At 39.1% G+C, this 17,973-nt stretch overlaps 1 protein-coding gene across 2 annotated transcripts in view; it reads left to right on the top strand.

The window, feature by feature from the left end:
• LOC114661336 (serine/threonine-protein phosphatase 6 regulatory subunit 1-like) overlaps positions 1-17,767 on the top strand; it is a 150,134-nt gene extending 132,367 nt beyond the window's left edge. For both annotated transcript variants that reach the window (XM_051933870.1, XM_051933871.1), the window contains 4 exons: positions 791-858; positions 3,402-3,729; positions 4,101-4,214; positions 17,412-17,767. In XM_051933870.1, the coding sequence (XP_051789830.1) occupies positions 791-858; positions 3,402-3,729; positions 4,101-4,214; positions 17,412-17,415 (514 nt within the window). In that variant the 3' untranslated portion in view covers positions 17,416-17,767. The remainder of the gene's footprint in view (positions 1-790; positions 859-3,401; positions 3,730-4,100; positions 4,215-17,411) is intronic.
• Positions 17,768-17,973: the final 206 nt, after the last annotated feature.

The raw sequence follows: 17,973 nt of genomic DNA, 5'->3' as shown, positions 1-17,973 counted from the left end.
CTATGAGGGATTTCTATTGAAAATGTGAGAGTTATTTTAATGATTCACTGTTGGATGCTGATTAGATAGAACTTTATTTGTCCCCAAGGGGGAATTTGGCTTTTAACAGGAGCTCAGAGCTGTTTAAATAAATAAATCAACACATAAGAAAACTAAAAAGAAAGAAAAGCTCTGACTTGACAGGCCCAGTCATAGTGAGGCATTACGCAAATGTATTGCTGTTGCTATAAAGAAGCCCCAGTAGCATTTCTTGACATACTTGTACTGAATAATTTGTTGGCAAAAAGTCCTCAGTGCATCTTTGTTCATGATGATTTTTTTTAATTCACATCTTTGTTGTTGAATTTTACTGAATTGTGAGCCAATGGTGTCTTCTTGAAGCACTTGAAGCTTTGGGAGTTTCCACAGCACAGAGGCTGAATACCTTTACATGTAGCATGTTTCCTTTTAATTCTTAAGATTTTTTCCAGTATAAAATAATATTATGTTAGAAAACCTGATTTCAAGTTTCTGTGCCATAAAATAATACACAGTAACAGCATTTTAGTGTAAGCTTTGTTACTAAAACAAAATTAGATGACTGGTGAAGAGACTGAATACTTTTGAAATGCGCTGTGTTTATAATTCTCTTTTTTAAACAAACATGGCAGAGTTCAAATAAAAAATATTTTTGAAGGCCTGGGATCAAATATGAAAGCATTCTCTCACTTGTCTGTTTTATCTAATAATGCTGAATATAGTGAGTAACCTGGCTAAGGATTACAGTTTTTTCCCTTGTTTTCTGTTATAGTGCCCATGTACCTCCTGTTCAGATGGAATCAACAGCTGTTGCATCAAAGGAAAATGAGTGCAAGCATGGTAAGTAGTCACAGGATTCCATTCAGTCCATAAACATCAGATCAACATTGCTGAAGCAAGCATATTTCAGTGGGTACTTTGTGTTACATGCATATGCCCATATAAAATGATTCTGTCACATGCTGCACCATGGATGGTTAGAAAACATTTAGATCTCTCTCCTTTAGGTAATAAGATCAGATATAACAATGGAATTGAACGGTCTTTGATGATAAATCATAGTACACTCCTCAGACTAAGAAAGTGGACTTGCTTACCATTCCCATATTTATTTAATAGGTTGAACTATATATACTGTAGATTTATTAAGTGAAGCAGGGCTGCTTGCTTAGTTTTAAAGACACTCCATTTGCTTCTGCATTTTGTTTTTGTCCATGTAATCCATTTCCTAAACTGAGTGGATAATATACCTTGGAGGTGTGATGCCTTCTTCCCCTTTCTTTTTTCTATAAACATCCATAAAGCCTACCAAAAGGATTAATAAAATCTAAGAAAAGAGTTAGCTGATTTGTGTGTTATTAGACAAAACGTGTTTGCCACCTTGTATGGATTTGTACAGTGATCCCTCGCTATATCGCGCTTCGCCTTTCGCGGCTTCACTCTATCGCGGATTTTATATGTAAGCATATTTAAATATATATCGCGGATTTTTTGCTGGTTCGCGGATTTCTGCGGACAATGGGTCTTTTAATTTCTGGTACATGCTTCCTCAGTTGGTTTGCCCAGTTGATTTCATACAAGGGACGCTATTGGCAGATGGCTGAGAAGCTACCCAACTTACTTTTCTCTCTCTCTCTCTCTCTTGCGCTGACTTTCTCTGATCCTGACGTAGGGGGTGTGAGCAGGGGGGCTGTTCGCACACCTAGACGATACAGACGCTCGTCTAAAAATGCTGAAAGATTATCTTCACGTTGCTACCTTCTGTGCAGCTGCTTCATGAAGCGACATGCTGCACGGTGCTTCGCATACTTAAAAGCTCGAAGGGCATGTATTGATTTTTGACTGTTTTTCTCTCTCTCTCTCTCTCTCTCTCTGCTCCTGACGGAGGGGGTGTGAGCTGCCTCCTTCAACAGCTTTGTACCGGCGGTGCTTCGCATACTTAAAAGCCAAACAGCCCTATTGATTTGTTTGCTTTCCTCTGTAGAGAAAAGCCAAGCAAAATGACACCTTTTATTGGCTAACTAAAAAGATTACAATATGCAAGCTTTCGAGGCAACTCAGGCCCCTTCTTCAGGCAAGATCCTCTCTCTTTCTGACAGTCTGTGCTCCTGACGCGCACTCCTTTGAAGAGGAAGATATGTTTGCATTCTTTTAATTGTGAGACAGAACTGTCATCTCTGTCTTGTCATGGAGCACAGTTTAAACTTTTGAAAAAGAGACAAATGTTTGTTTGCAGTGTTTGAATAACGTTCCTGTCTCTCTACAACCTCCTGTGTTTCTGCGCAAATCTGTGACCCAAGCATGACAATATAAAAATAACCATATAAACATATGGTTTCTACTTCGCGGATTTTCTTATTTCGCGGGTGGCTCTGGAACGCAACCCCCGCGATGGAGGAGGGATTACTGTATATGAGTTTGTACAAGGAGGTTTAGGTTTCACTTCTGGAAATCTCTTGCAAAATATAATATACAAGTACAGCAATCCAGTTTTAACAACAAACTGAGATCTCACAATATTAGTGTTGTCATCTCTGTTTGCTCTTCTTGATTTTCCTTCTGTCAGCAAATTGACTGGTACATAATAAACAAGGGCAGCAAAGACTTAGCATGGATTTATCCCATCTTACAAAATCTGTTTTTCTGGGTGATTTTGAAGCCAAGTGTGTTGATTGTTGTCACAATGCTCTTATTTGATGAGCTATCAGTAGATAGTTAAGCTAAATATTCTGGTAATGTTCCTTAATACTAAAGATGAAAAGTAGGTTGGTTCTCTCTCTCTCTCTCTCTCTCTCTCTCTCTCTCTCTCTCTCTCTCTCTCTCTCTCTCTCTCTCTCTCTCTCTCTCTCTCTCTCTCTCTCTCTCTCTCTCTCTCTCTCTCTCTCTCTCTCTCTCTCTCTCTCTCTCTCTCTCTCTCTCTCTCTCTCTCTCTCTCTCTCTCTCTCTCTCTCTCTCTCTCTCTCTTCTTCTTCAAGCTGTCCTTGTCATGTTAAGTGGAGAATTAAATTGGATAAATGTTCTGCTCAACAGGAGTATAGTTTGTAAGAGCGCAGGTCATACGTGTGCTCAACCAGATGTGATCCTTTAAAACTGGAGCTGTCTATCAAACTCTGTACTCTTATTGTGTACGTGATAACTAATTTCTCAGAAACAAAACACTCACACATAGGTTTGGAAACTTAGTAACTAATTCAACTTCGAATACTGAAATGACACAACAAATATTACTTGTAAATGTATCTCCGATGTTTATCCCATAAGAAGTGCTGTAAGCTGACCATTTTGATTAAAGTATGTGATGGAATAAACAAATAATTAAATCAAACGTCTTGCTACTGTCCTGAGTGTAATGTAATATTTACTCATTTTTTATCATTTATCAGGATCACAGGGTGCTTCATCCACCTTAGATCCACCTGCTGCCTCACTTTCTGCACAAGCAGCAAAGTATGCTGTCCCTACTACAACACCAAATTCTTCATCAATGGACTCTGCTGACTCATCATCATCAACAGAACCCACTGTCACCGATGCAGAAAACAGTAGTTCTTGTCAAAAACCCCCACAGGATCTTTCATCACAACACTCTGTAACCTCCAAGACTGGTTGCAGCTCAGAAACAGTAAACAGCAAAGTGACCCCAGGGCAAGGGGAAGAAAGTCAACCTGATTGTACTCTGCCCAATGGGGATATGCAGGAGCCTTCTAGTAGGTAATGAGAAGAAAAAGTTTTTCTTTTGTTGATCTTTGTTACTGTGCACAGGTACCGGCGGTGTCCATTACTGTTGCGACTCTCAACCACTTTTACTTTTGATGCTGTTTTTTCATTGTTGGAGTGCAGTCATTCTTGGTAATCAAAGTATAAATGGATAAGCAGATTTTTAAAAACGTTTTTTAATTGATTCTGTGGGTTGTTGAGTCAGAATAGGTTTAATCTCCAAATAGCTTAAAATAAATCAGCAGGCAAGAGAATGTCTAAAATTATCCAACAGTTGAAAACAAACTAGTGTTTTTAGGTGTTGAATATCTTGGACTGTTTTTATTGTCTATTTGGAGTTTGTTTTTATTTTTGTTTTCCTTTAGTGAATCCACTGCTACCTCAGACCCGTGTGCTGGCACTCAGACTATACAAAACCAACACTCAAATGGCATCACAGGAAGAGCCACCAATCCAGAGCACAAAACAGAACAGCACAGGTGAGATGTTGCCAGAGGACTCTCTACATTCATCTCTGAGAAATGATGAAATCACAGTCATGGGTATATATTAGTTTGCCACATGACATTGTGTTCTAAAGTGAAGCATATATTGTAAATTTTAAAAAGCAACTAACCTGTTCTTGCAATTTTTAATGGAGGTGTAAGGTACTGGAGTCCCATTATCAAGAAAAGCCTTGCTCCCAGCAAGCACTGGACTCATGGCAGAAACAGTCCTTGGGCAGGGTGTTACTCCATCGCTAGGACGAGCACACAGACACACACAGAGGCCCTTTAGCAGTTCCAGTCCACCTAACCTATGTGTGTTTGGACTTTGTGAGGAAATTGGAACACCTGTGGAGATCTACACTCTATGCAGATGTGAACACCAGGCAGCAGCACTACCATTGCACTAACTTTCCACCCAGTAAAATATTATTTCTGTCCTCAAAATGTTCTATCCATTAATCTATATATATATATATATATATATATATATATATATATATATATATATATATATATATATATATACTAGCAAAATACCCGCGCTTCGCAGCGGAGAAGTAGTGTGTTAAAGAGGTTATGAAAAAAAAAGGAAACATTTTAAAAATAACGTAACATGATTGTCAATGTAATTGTGTTGTCATTGTTATGAGTGTTGCTGTGTTTTATATATATAAAATACACACACACACATATAAACATATATATACATATACATATACACATATATATATACATATCTACATATATATATATATATATATATATATACATATACACATCCACATATCAACATATATATATACACATATATACACACACACACGCTTTATGGGTGATGATTGTTTTACTCTTTTTATGTTTATTTTATTTTATTGTAGAATCAACTCCTATCTGCGCACAGCAGGGCAGCCGTGGGCGGATGCGTATGGTGTATTCACTCCATGTTATCGTGCAGTGCGCTGTCAGTGGTATTTTGATAAAAGAATTTGAACAACATATAAGAAGCGTATAAATTATTAAACAGTAAAACATTAACATTTAAGAAGTAAAGTTACATTAAGTACTACTGCAGTGCCTTCGGGTATACCTCATTTTTTGTTTGCCCATTACATGCTTAAATGTATACATTTTTTGGTGCACCTACCGGAGAACACGCGACATATAACCGAGCGTGGGAGAAGCATGGATTTTAAACACGCGTTGAGTTCATCTGCTGGTCTCCCTCGTGGAATAACTGGTAATGTTTGACTAAAATCTACAGCGAGTAAAACGACATTACCTCCTATTTTATTTTTTACGATCTCTGAGATCTTGCTTTTTTCGGTTCAAGGCTTCATAAGCTGTTTTATGTTGTATGGTGTACTTATCCCAAACCATCATCTTTGAATGTTGCAAGACTTTCGCCTTGTATGTAGATCGGGGTAATTACATTCATTGCATTCCTAGTCTGAATCACAATCTGATTGTATGGGTGGTTACCTGGCACTGTAGGGTTGGCACCCGTCCTTTAAAATACGGAATCGTGCCGCGTTTGAGAATGAAATTGCGCGTCCCGTTTTGAATCAATACTGGACGGGATTTATCCCGTATTTTTTTTATCATTTTTTTTTTAAAGCAGCGTCTCATGCAAATCATCCCACACGCATTTTATGAAGATGCCTCCTTTCCTACTTTTGATTGGGTAATACTTGATGTCATCGTTAGTTTGATTGGTGTTTTTAACTGTCCAGTGAGGAGGGCGTGTCTTTTAAGTAGAGTCTGCAAAGTGTTGGCACTGAGATGTGGCGTCAGCGCCATAGTTGAAGCCCCTAACGTTGCGGTCAGCAAGTCGGCTAACATCCGCCATGTGCCGTCTTTCAGTTGCGAGAAGCAGATCATAGAATGGTTGAAACTGTTGCCCCTAACGTTGCGCCACAGCGTGTGGTTCGTTTATACCTCGTGTCTTCTCATTAAACTTTTATCTCGCGAATATGTTATTGCAATCCGCAGCGGGAGCGTTTCTATAAACTTAATTTAAACTTACGTTTTACACCGTGCTTTGTTTCCCTTATGAACATGCTTGTATGCTTAACTCGCTCCGTTCTCAATTGTTTAATTAATTTTTTGCTCTTCGCTGTTTGCGGCTCTTCCTCCATTTCCCCCTACTTCGTTCTTTTATCTCGCGAATATGTTATTGCAATCCTTAACGGGAGCGTTTCAATAAACTGAAAATAGTTTTGCATTTACCTTTTTAGTAAAAGGCGAGCTTTTAAGCCTGAGAAATCACCCCGTAAATGCACACGTTTAATTGCACATGTGTTAATATGTATGGTTACACAGTATTAAAAGACAGTGAACAACGTCAGTTACCTTTGTTCCCGCGTTTGATAAAAGGTGAGCTTTTAAGCCTGAGAAATCACCCCGTAAATGCACACGTTTAATTGCACATGTGTTAATATGTATGGTTACACAGTATTAAAAGACAGTGAACAACGTCAGTTACCTTTGTTCCCGCGTTTGATAAAAGGTGAGCTTTTAAGCCTGAGAAATCACCCCGTAAATGCACACGTTTAATTGCACATGTGTTAATATGTATGCTTACACAGTATTAAAAAACAGTCAAAAATTAACGTCATTTACCTTCGTTCCCGCGTGCGACTCGTGCTGTAAATCTCTTCCTTGTTTTTAGTTCACGTGATTACGTAGGAGGCGTGATGACGCGATACGTGACTCCGCCTCCTCCATTACAGTGTATGGACAAAAAATATGTTCCAGTTATGACCATTACGCTTTGAATTTCGAAATGAAACCTGCCTAATTTTTGTAAGTAAGCAGTAAGGAATGAGCCTGCCAAATTTCAGCCTTCTACCTACACGGGAAGTTGGAGAATTAGTGAAGAGTGAATCAGTCAGTCAGTGAGTCAGTCAGTCAGTCAGTGAGGGCTTTGCCTTTTATTAGTATAGATATATATATATATATATATATATATATATATATACATACAGTGGAACCTCGCGATACGATCACCTCTGTATACGAGAAATTCAAGATAAGAGGAAAGTATGAGCGAAAAATTCAGATCTAAATACGAGCATTGGCTCGCGTAACGAGCCACGAGCCAGGCTGTGGGTATAGCTCGCGGCTTAGCGAGGGGGCGTGGTAGCAGTAGTGAGCCGCAGGGCGATCTGCGGTGTCTGCGTTTCTCACCTAAGTGCACAGGTGGGAAACTGGCTGCCCACATCCATGATTGTTCCTGTGGCTGATGGGCTGCAGCTGCCATGTCCACCCCGCATATATAGAGAAGCGCGAGCCGGTTAAGGGGGAGAAGAAGTAAATGAGAGGAGAGAAGAGAAGAGAGAATGGAGGTTGCAGGAGGAGGCAGGAAGCAGCAGCAGCAGCAGTAGGAAGTCGGTGCATGAGAGCGAGCGAGTGCAGGCTCGCGTGTAGCTGAACAGTGAGCTGAACAGGCTTAATGCAGCTGAAGCAGGACGGTGTAGAGAAGGTCAGCTGCATTAAGAGTGTCTCGCCTGTTGCAGAGCCCGCATGGGAGAAGCAGATGAGACGCTGAGGCTAACGGAGAAGAAGCACCGGGGATTGTCATCTGTTTTTAAAGACTGCTTCCTGTTGACGTTTTAACGTCGTGTTAAAGGATTGTTATTCTTGTGTATTTTAAACCTCCACTTCACAACTGTTTTAACGATTATTTATTTAAAGATTTATTGACTGCTGTACTGCACTTTGGACACCTGTTTTGATTCTTTTAATAATCAGTTATATTATTTACCAGTGTTATTTATTAAAGGTAGACTACAGTATATATTATTTATCAGTGTTATTTGTTAGAAAAATTGATTTTTATGTTAATATTTTTGGGGTGCGGAACGGATTAACTGGATTTCCATTATTTTCAATGGGGAAGTTTGTTCTAGATATGAGAAATTCGCTATACAAGCTCAGTGCTGGAACGAATTAAACTCGTATCTAGAGGTTCCACTGTATATATATATATATATATATATATATATATATATATATATATATATATATATATCTATATATCTATATATATATATATATCTATATATCTATATATATATCTGTATATCTATCTATCTCAGAGATATAGATATATAGATATAGATATACAGATATATAGATATAGATATACAGATAGATATAGATATATATATACAGATATAGATATATACAGTGATCCCTCGCTATATTGCGCTTCGCCTTTCGCGGCTTCACTCCATCGCAGATTTTATATGTAAGCATATTTAAATATATATCGCGGATTTTTTGCTGGTTTGCGGATTTCTGCGGACAATGGGTCTTTTAATTTCTGGTACATGCTTCCTCAGTTGGTTTGCCCAGTTGATTTCATACAAGGGATGCTATTGGCAGATGGCTGAGAAGCTAGATTGCTTACTTTTCTCTCTCTCTTGCGCTGACTATCTGTGATCCTGACATATGGGGATTGAGCAGGGGGGCTGTTCGCACACCCAGACGATACGGACGCTCTTCTAAAAATGCTGAAAGATTATCTTCACGTTGCTATCTTTTGTGCAGCTGCTTCCTGAAACGACATGCTGCAGAGGCTTCGCATACTTAAAAGCTCGAAGGGCACGTATTGATTTTTGACTGAAAAACGAACTCTGTCTCTCTCTCTCTCTCTCTGTCTCTCTCTCTCTCTCTCTCTCTCTCTCTCTCTCTCTCTCTGTCTCTCCCCCTGCTCCTGACGGAGGGGGTGTGAGCTGCCGCCTTCAACAGCTTTGTGCCGCGGTGCTTCGCATACTTAAAAGCCAAACAGCCCTATTGATTTGTTTGCTAGAGATTGTTTTCTCTATCTATGTGACATTCTGTGCTCCTGACACACACTCCTTTGAAGAGGAAGATATGTTTGCATTCTTTTAATTGTGAGACAGAACTGTCATCTCTGTCTTGTCATGGAGCACAGTTTAAACTTTTGAAAGAGACAAATGTTTGTTTGCAGTGTTTGAATAACGTTCCTGTCTCTCTACAACCTCCTGTGTTTCTGCGCAAATCTGTGACCCAAGCATGACAATATAAAAATAACCATATAAACATATGGTTTCTACTTCGCGGATTTTCTTATTTCGCGGGTGGCTCTGGAACGCAACCCCCGCGATGGAGGAGGGATTACTATATATATATATATATATATATATATATATAGATATATATAGATATATATATAGATATATAGATATATATATATATAGATATATAGATATATAGATATATATATAGATATATAGATATATATATAGATATATAGATATATAGATATAGATAGATATATAGATACAGTAATCCCTCCTCCATCGCGGGGGTTGCGTTCCAGAGCCACCCGCGAAATAGGAAAATCCGCGAAGTAGAAACCATATGTTTATATGGTTATTTTTAGAATGTCATGCTTGGGTCACAGATTTGCACAGAAACACAGGAGGTTGTAGAGAGACAGGAACGTTATTCAAACACTGCAAACAAACATTTGTCTCTTTTTCAAAAGTTTAAACTGTGCTCCATGACAAGACAGAGATGACAGTTCTGTCTCACAATTAAAAGAATGCAAACATATCTTCCTTTTCAAAGTAGTGCAAAGCAAGCAGTCAAAAAATAAAATCAATAGGGCTTTTAAGTATGCGAAGCACCGCCGGTACAAAGCTGTTGAAGGCGGCAGCTCACACCCCCTCTGTCAGGAGCAGGAAGAGACAGAGAGAGAGCCACAGAAAAACAAAGTCAAAAATCAATACGTGCCCTTTGAGGTTTTAAGTATGCGAAACACTGTGCAGCATGTCCTTCAGGAAGCAGCTGCACACAGCCCCCCTGCTCACACCCCCCTACATCAGCGCAAGAGAGAGAGAGAGAGAAAGTAAGTTGGGTAGCTTCTCAGCCATCTGCCAATAGCGTCCCTTGTATGAAATCAACTGGGCAAACCAACTGAGGAAGCATGTGCCAGAAATTAAAAGACCCATTGTCCGCAGAAACCCGCGAAGCAGCGAAAAATCCGCGATATATATTTAAATATGCTTACATATAAAATCCGCGATGGAGTGAAGCCGCGAAAGGCGAAGCGCGATATAGCGAGGGATCACTGTATATAGATATATATATATATAGATATAGATATAGATATACACATACAGTGGGTATGGAAAGTATTCAGACCCCCTTCAATTTTTCACTCTTTGTCATATTGCAGCCATTTGCTAAAATCATTTAAATTAATTTTTTCCCTCATTAATGTACACACAGCACCCCATACTGATAGATAAAAAAAATAATTTTTAAAATTGTTACAGATTTATTAAAAAAGAAAAACTGAAATATCACATGGTCCTAAGTATTCAGACCCTTTGCTATGACACTCATATATTTAACTCAGGTGCTTTCCATTTCATCTGATCATCCTTGAGATCACCTTCATTTGAGTCCAGCTGTGTTTGATTATACTGACTGGACTTGATTAGGAAAGCCACACACCTGTCTATATAAGACCTTACAGCTCACAATGCATGTCAGAGCAAATGAGAATCATGAGGTCAAAGGAACTGCCTGAAGAGCTCAGAGACAGAATTGTGGCAAGGCACAGATCTGGCCAAGGTTACAAAAAAAATTTCTGCTGCACTTAAGGTTCCCAAGAGCACAGTGGCCTCCATAATCCATAAATGGAAGACGTTTGGGACGACCAGAACCCTTCCTAGAGCTGGCCGTCCGGCCAAGCTGAGCTACCGGGGGACAAGAGCCTTGGTGAGAGAGGTAAAGAAGAACACAAAGATCACTTTGGCTGAGCTCCAGAGATGCAGTCAGGAGATGGGAGAAAGTTGTAGAAAGTCAACCATCACTGCAGCCCTCCACCAGTCAGGGCTTTATGGCAGAGTGGCCTGTCGGAAGCCTCTCCTCAGTGTAAGACACATGACAGCCCGCATGGAGTTTGCTAAAAGACACCTGAAGGACTCTGAGATGGTGAGAAATAAGATTCTCTGGTCTGATGAGACCAAGATAGAACTTTTTGGCCTTAATTCTAAGCGGTATGTGTGGAGACAACCAGGCACTGCTCATCACTTGTCCAATACAGTCCCCACAGTGAAGCATGGCGGTGGCAGCATCATGCTGTGGGGGTGTTTTTCAGCTGCAGGGACAGGACGACTGGTTGCAATCGAGGGAAAGATGAATGCGGCCAAGTACAGGGATATCCTGGACAAAAACCTTCTCCAGAGTGCTAAGGACCTCAGACTGGGCCGAAGGTTTACCTTCCAACAAAACAATGACCCTAAGCATACAGCTAAAATAACGAAGGAGTGGCTTCACAACAACTCTGTGATTGTTCTTGAATGGCCCAGCCAGAGCCCTGACTTAAACCTGATTGAGCATCTCTGGAGAGACCTAAAAATGGCTGTCCACCAACGTTTACCATCCAACCTGACAGAACTGGAGAGGATCTGCAAGGAGGAATGGCAGAGGATCCCCAAATCCAGGTGTGAAAAACTTGTTGCATCTTTCCCAAGAAGACTCATGGCTGTATTAGCTCAAAAGGGTGCTTCTACTAAATACTGAGCAAAGGGTCTGAATACTTAGGACCATGTGATATTTCAGTTTTTCTTTTATAATAAATCTGCAACAATTTCAAAAATTATTTTTTTTATCTGTCAGTATGGGGTGCTGTGTGTACATTAATGAGGGAAAAAATTAATTTAAATGATTTTAGCAAATGGCTGCAATATGACAAAGTGAAAAATTGAAGGGGGTCTGAATACTTTCCGTACCCACTGTATATCTGTATATCTATATATCTGTATATATATATCTGTATATCTATATATCTGTATATATATATATATATATATATATATATATATATATATAAAACCAACTTGACTGACTGTCTCACTCATTGACAAAAACACTGATAAAACACTATTTCCAGTTTAGGTAAAAAGCTGAAATTTAGCAGAAGATTTATCTAGGGTTGACATTTCAGTTTAATTGCCTCGGCTGTGATTGCATGGAGTAACAGGGCATGCAAATGAACGCAACATGCAGAACAGCGCCAGTGCATAAGCTGAGACTGTAATCATGCAGAGAAATGGGGCTGGTGGCAACTGGCTGCCCTGCACAAGAAAAAGAGAAAAGGTGGCAAACTGCTTAGAAAATGAGATTTGAAGTTTGCGAAGAAAAGTTTTAAAAACTCAAAATAAGACATGGTTAGCATTTGGCTTCTTTGGGTGCATGCATTACTCCTTTTTTTGTCAGCAAATGCTGACACAGGGACTACAGTTAGTCAGTATGCTGCTCAAGATGATTTCTTCAGCACTCGGCAAATTTAAATAAGAGCAATGACTAAAGCTGCGTGTCATTAAAGGTAGCAACCACTCTGGCATAACAATTTCATTATGTTACTGGATTACAGCATTTATTTTATAGTCCGTCTTTTTATCTCACCTTGGATTATGTGTAGATATGTTGTACTTACAAAAGACACTTTTTTACTGTTTATTTTAAACTTGGCAATTTTTTGAGAAATATGTTGCCAAAACCAGGGTTTGCAGGGTTGTCAAATACTTAAGGGGCAGTCTTCCTTTCTTTATTTCTACACCCACTTCAAAAAAACTCCCAAATTCCTCTTTTTAATAAGTCTCACTATTGCAAAGTCACACACATGATGAAATGTATTCTAAAGGAAAATCCACTGTTTTGCTTATTATTAAGTATTGTGATGTTATATTTGGCGTAATCTGCAAAGAGAGATTTGGGCAGGCAGACAGTGGGAACGTCATGCACTTGGCCATACATGCACTTAGGTTTATTGCCACATATGATGGACATGGCAAAACTGAAAGTAAACTCTTTACATTCTGTTGTTATCAGCATAGCCTTGTGTTTTTACACAAAAACAACTCTATTGTCCACCGGCATATCATCATTAAGTTCGCAATACCAATAAATGATCAGTGTTAAGCACTTTTTGAATTTAAAAAGGACACAGGGAGGACAGAAAAAAGGAAAAGGAAAAACACTGCAAATTACCAACAGAGCCAAATTGTAACTGAACAGAATGAAGCAAGAGTTTTTTTTTTATAGCTGATGGAGATGCTGTGTTTCATAATGTTATAAGAGAGAACGGGATGGTGCTTTTGAGTGAGTCAAAGTAATTAATAATTTTTACTTTTTCTTTAGTAGACATTTATTCAAATCCACACTGTATAATGGCAGTAGTAGCTTTATACTTTGATGCTGAGAAATGAGATTTTTAGCAGTTTTTATCTTTAAATGAATTGCCTTTAAATCACCTTTGTAACATTACCAAATACTGCAATTGGTGATGTCCTTAAATATGGAGTTTTACAGCAGTCTCTTTCACACCAACACCACCAAAGGTATGGCAAAAAAAGATGCTTGAACATACAACTGATGAAAAACCCTTAACGAAAATGTTTGAGTGAGCATCATAAAAGTAATGTACAGTCGTGGCCAAAAGTTTTGAGAAGTATTGGTTTTCACAAAGTTTGCTGCTTCATTGTTTTTAGGTCTTTTTGTCAGATGTTTCTATGGTATACTGAAGTATAATTACAAGCATTTCATAAGGGTCAAAGGTTTTTATTGACCATTACATTGTTTATTCAAAGAGGCAATATTTGTACTTTTGGCCCTTCTTTTTCAAGATCTCTGCAGTTCGCCCTGGCCTGCTGTCAATCAACTTCTGGGCCAAATCCTGACTGATGGCAGCCCATTCTTGCATAATTAATGTTTGGAGTTTGTCAGAATTTGTGGGTTTTTGTTTGTCCACCCGCCTCTTAAGGATTGACCACAAGTTCTCAATGTGATTAAGATCTGGGGAGTTTTCTGGCCATGGGCCCAAAATTTTGATGTTTTGTTCCTTGTGACACTTAGATATCATTTTTGCCTTATGGCATGGTGCTCCATCATGCTGGAAAAGGTATTGTTCGTCACCAAACTGTTCTTGGATGGTTCGGATTAGTTGCTCTTGGATGATGTTTTGGTACCATTCTTTGTTCATGGCTGTGTTCTTAGGCAAAATTGTGAGTGAGCCCACTCCCTTGGCTGAGAAGCAACCCCACACATGAATCGTCTCAGGATGCTTTACTGATGGTAGTGCTTAACTTTTCTTCTCTGGGCAATCTTTTATCCACATGCCCAAACAATCGGAAAGGGTATTCTTCAGAGAAAATTAGTTTACCTCAGCACTCCAATCCCTGTACCTTTTGCAGAATGTCAGTCTGTCCCTGATGTTTTTCTTTGAGAGAAGTGGCTTCTTTACTGCCCTTCTTGACACACACCATCCTCCACAAGTCTTCACCTCACTGTGTGTGCAGATGCACTCACACCTTTCTGCCGTTCCTGAGCAAGCTTTGCACTGGTGGAGCCCCGATCCCGCAGCTGAATCAACTTTAGGAGATGGTCCTGGCGCTTGCTGGACTTTCTTGAGCACCCTGAAACCTTCTTCACAACAATTGAACCTCTCTCCATGAAGTTCTTGATGATCTGAAAAACGGTTCATTTAGGTGCAATCTTACTAGCAGCAATATCCTTGCCTGTGTTTCCTTGCAGGTAACAGAAGAAAAATGTTTTTTTTTGGGTTACGTTCATTTTCATGGCAAAGAGGGACTTTGCAATTAATTGCAATTCATCTGATCACTCTTCATAACATTCTGGAGTATATGCAATTTGCCATCATAAAAACTGAGGCGGCAAACTTTGTGAAAATTAATATTTGTGTCATTCTCAAAAATGTTGGCCATGACTCTAAACATCCAATAATGATATCATATTCCTCATATTTCTCATTATTCCTACTGCAGAACCTGCATCAACTCCAGGCAACCACTAGGAAGATTAGTCCATTCATATATTCAGTTGTCACTTATTGTTATGTATACAAAGTACAATGAAACTCGTGTGTGTTCTTTTCACTACACTCCCACTCCGCATGCGTCTTGCTCTGTAGGCTAGTTGAATGGGCTGGGTTGGACTTAGGGTTGTAAAACTCCCACTCACGACAGCCACTGCAAGCAAACAAATGAGCAAGAAGTGTATCGTTACCTCAAGAAGGACCAAGAATCTCGAAGAATCTTTACTTTTGTTGACATAAGCATGTCTCAGAAACATGGAAGGCACAATTTCTTAAATCAGAAACTTTTCCAAGTGAACATATTCTGTGAATTTTAAGGCTTTATATTGACCCTCCGTTACCCTTCACTTCCATTATATTATGTGGCAAATTGATATATACAATGATTGTGGAAAAAAAAAATTGACCTGAACAACATCAAACTTCTCCTTTAAATGACCATTCTGTCTCTGCACAGGTTGTTTTCACTTCAGTCATTGCTCTCATTAGTGTAGTCTCAGCACAAGGTGATGTGAGGAAAACAAAAAACAACAATTAATTGGATTGCAACAAAGTGCTTGTGTGTTTACCTTGTATGTAAGTGTCATTAACTGTGCTTGCGTTGAAATACAAATAAACATAATTCTCTGCAAAACTAAACTCTATATTTTCCAGTAGGGAGGTATTAAACTAATAACTTGAAAGCACAGGAGGAGTGTAGAAGCAAACTAATTTATAGCGAAACACATTTATGTAAACCTGACACCAAGACAACTGACAGCTGGAATTCTTTTATCATTCCTGCATAGATCAGAATGAATTGTCAATTAAAGTGAAAAGTGGTAACATATGTTGTATAGTGAATATCATGTGGTACAGACGATGCTAAGATCACCTCTTCTCCTGATATCGGAGTATCTAGTGGTTAATTGTATCCCATTTTACCTTCCGTAGTACTAGGGTGTTGTACCGTGTTAGCCATTATGAATGTAGAGAAAAGCCAAGCAAAATGACACCTTTTATTGGCTAACTAAAAAGATTACAATATGCAAGCTTTCGAGGCAACTCAGGCCCCTTCTTCAAGCAAGATGTAAGCCTAATTACATCCTAAAATTACATCTTGCCTGAAGAAGGGGCCTGAGTTGCCTCGAAAGCTTGCATATTGTAATCTTTTTAGTTAGCCAATAAAAGGTGTCATTTTGCTTGGCTTTTCTCTACATTTTACCTTCCAAAAGAGTTTTGAGTGTTTTTCTGATTGCTATCAACAGCCCACTACAAGCCAGCACTAACGTTGCAGCATTATTATGTTTATATCCTGAGAGATTATTTACTGTAGTTAGGGAGCACGCAAATCAAATTGAAAGATTTTCTGGACCTAAATTGGAACAGTGCTGGATGTTTCAGGGAAGTGTTGGAGACGCGTTCATGTATGCATATTTACAAGGTCATTCTGATTTATAAACGGTAACTTGTGTAGAACTGTGCATATGCCAGGTTTGAACTTGGGTGTGCACTCATGCAGTTTAGAGTTGCCAGTTAACCAACCATTCATGTCTTTGGAATATGGAAGAAAAACACAGGAAAGAGCATTCAAAACCGGCCTTCTGGATCTCTGAGACACCAGTGCTAGCCACAGTGCCCCTCATAGGAGTTATAATCAATATAAGTATACATTATGAATATGAACATTCCTGTGCATGTTGGCAGCTTGAAAATGAAATATCAACAATGTGGCTGATAGGCTGGCCTGGCCTTAATGTGTATTCTGGCCTTTTTATTGTAGCATGGCCTAGTTATTAGCAATGTTCAGATCCCAGGTGTAGTCACAGTCTGAGGTTTGTACAAACTCTACCTCTTTAAGCCCCCCACTTGGTACTTTGGTTTCTTGCACACCCTGAACACACACACACACACCATACTCCCAAAACTCCTGTTCAGAACCGTCCACCTCAAGTCTTCTGGCAAACTTTATATTGTGAATGGCCCATTTGGGTTTTCCATGGTGATAATCCTCGAGCTTGTGGTGACCTATGGGAAGGAGTGCAAATAGCTGAAAGGCAGAACTTGTTGTTTGTGCTATCTGAAGTAATACAGTTTTTTAACATTAATAATAGCGCTTTATGAGGAGTAGTGTTGTTGTTTGATTTTTATAAAGGGGACTCTACCAAAAAGTGGTGGGAGCATATCTTAAAACGCTTACAGCAGACAGCGCAGAGAATATGCGGAGATGTTAAGTGACAAGATATAAAGTAATAAAATAACGGTACGACTAGGTGTTCCACACAGTTACTAAAAAAGAAACTAATGTCTTCCTCCTGTCTCACTCTTTACAGGTAAGTGGCACACAGGATCAGAGGTGCAGTCAGATGGCAGCTGCCGGCCCCCTTCCCCATGCTTCAGACCCTACCGTCACATTGTGGGACAGAGAGCGACAGGTACAGCTACAGAAAGCGATGACAGACTAAAGGATGGCTGAATGGTCACTGTAACACTTGTAGAGCTGGGGAAAAAATCCAGCAGGACTTCAACTGAGGACACCACTATCCCACAAAAATGCGTATCTTTGGTCCTGCTGCGTCATTTTTTTGCAGATATGAATTTGAATCCCTGTGTATTTTCATTCTTTTTTTTCTTTGTACTTAATTCTTTTTCTGTTAAAATATTAAACATTGGAGAATGGTTTGGAAAAGTGCATTTGCTTTATTTCAAGATTATCCTTCTTGAAATAACATTTCTGTTTTTACTAGAAGAAGAAAAAAAAAAAACAAATTTACTCTCCTTAAAATTTGCAAATAAAAACCTAACTCCAATTGTCCAGATGGAAAAATTGCATCACTGCAGAGACCCATTTCATTTAACAATAGTAGATTTAAGAAGTTTTAAATATCTAAATCT

This window comes from Erpetoichthys calabaricus, chromosome 11 (assembly GCF_900747795.2).
Source record: "Erpetoichthys calabaricus chromosome 11, fErpCal1.3, whole genome shotgun sequence".
NCBI classification, from domain to species: Eukaryota; Metazoa; Chordata; class Cladistia; order Polypteriformes; family Polypteridae; genus Erpetoichthys; species Erpetoichthys calabaricus.
This window is presented reverse-complemented; position numbering and strand designations above follow the sequence as displayed.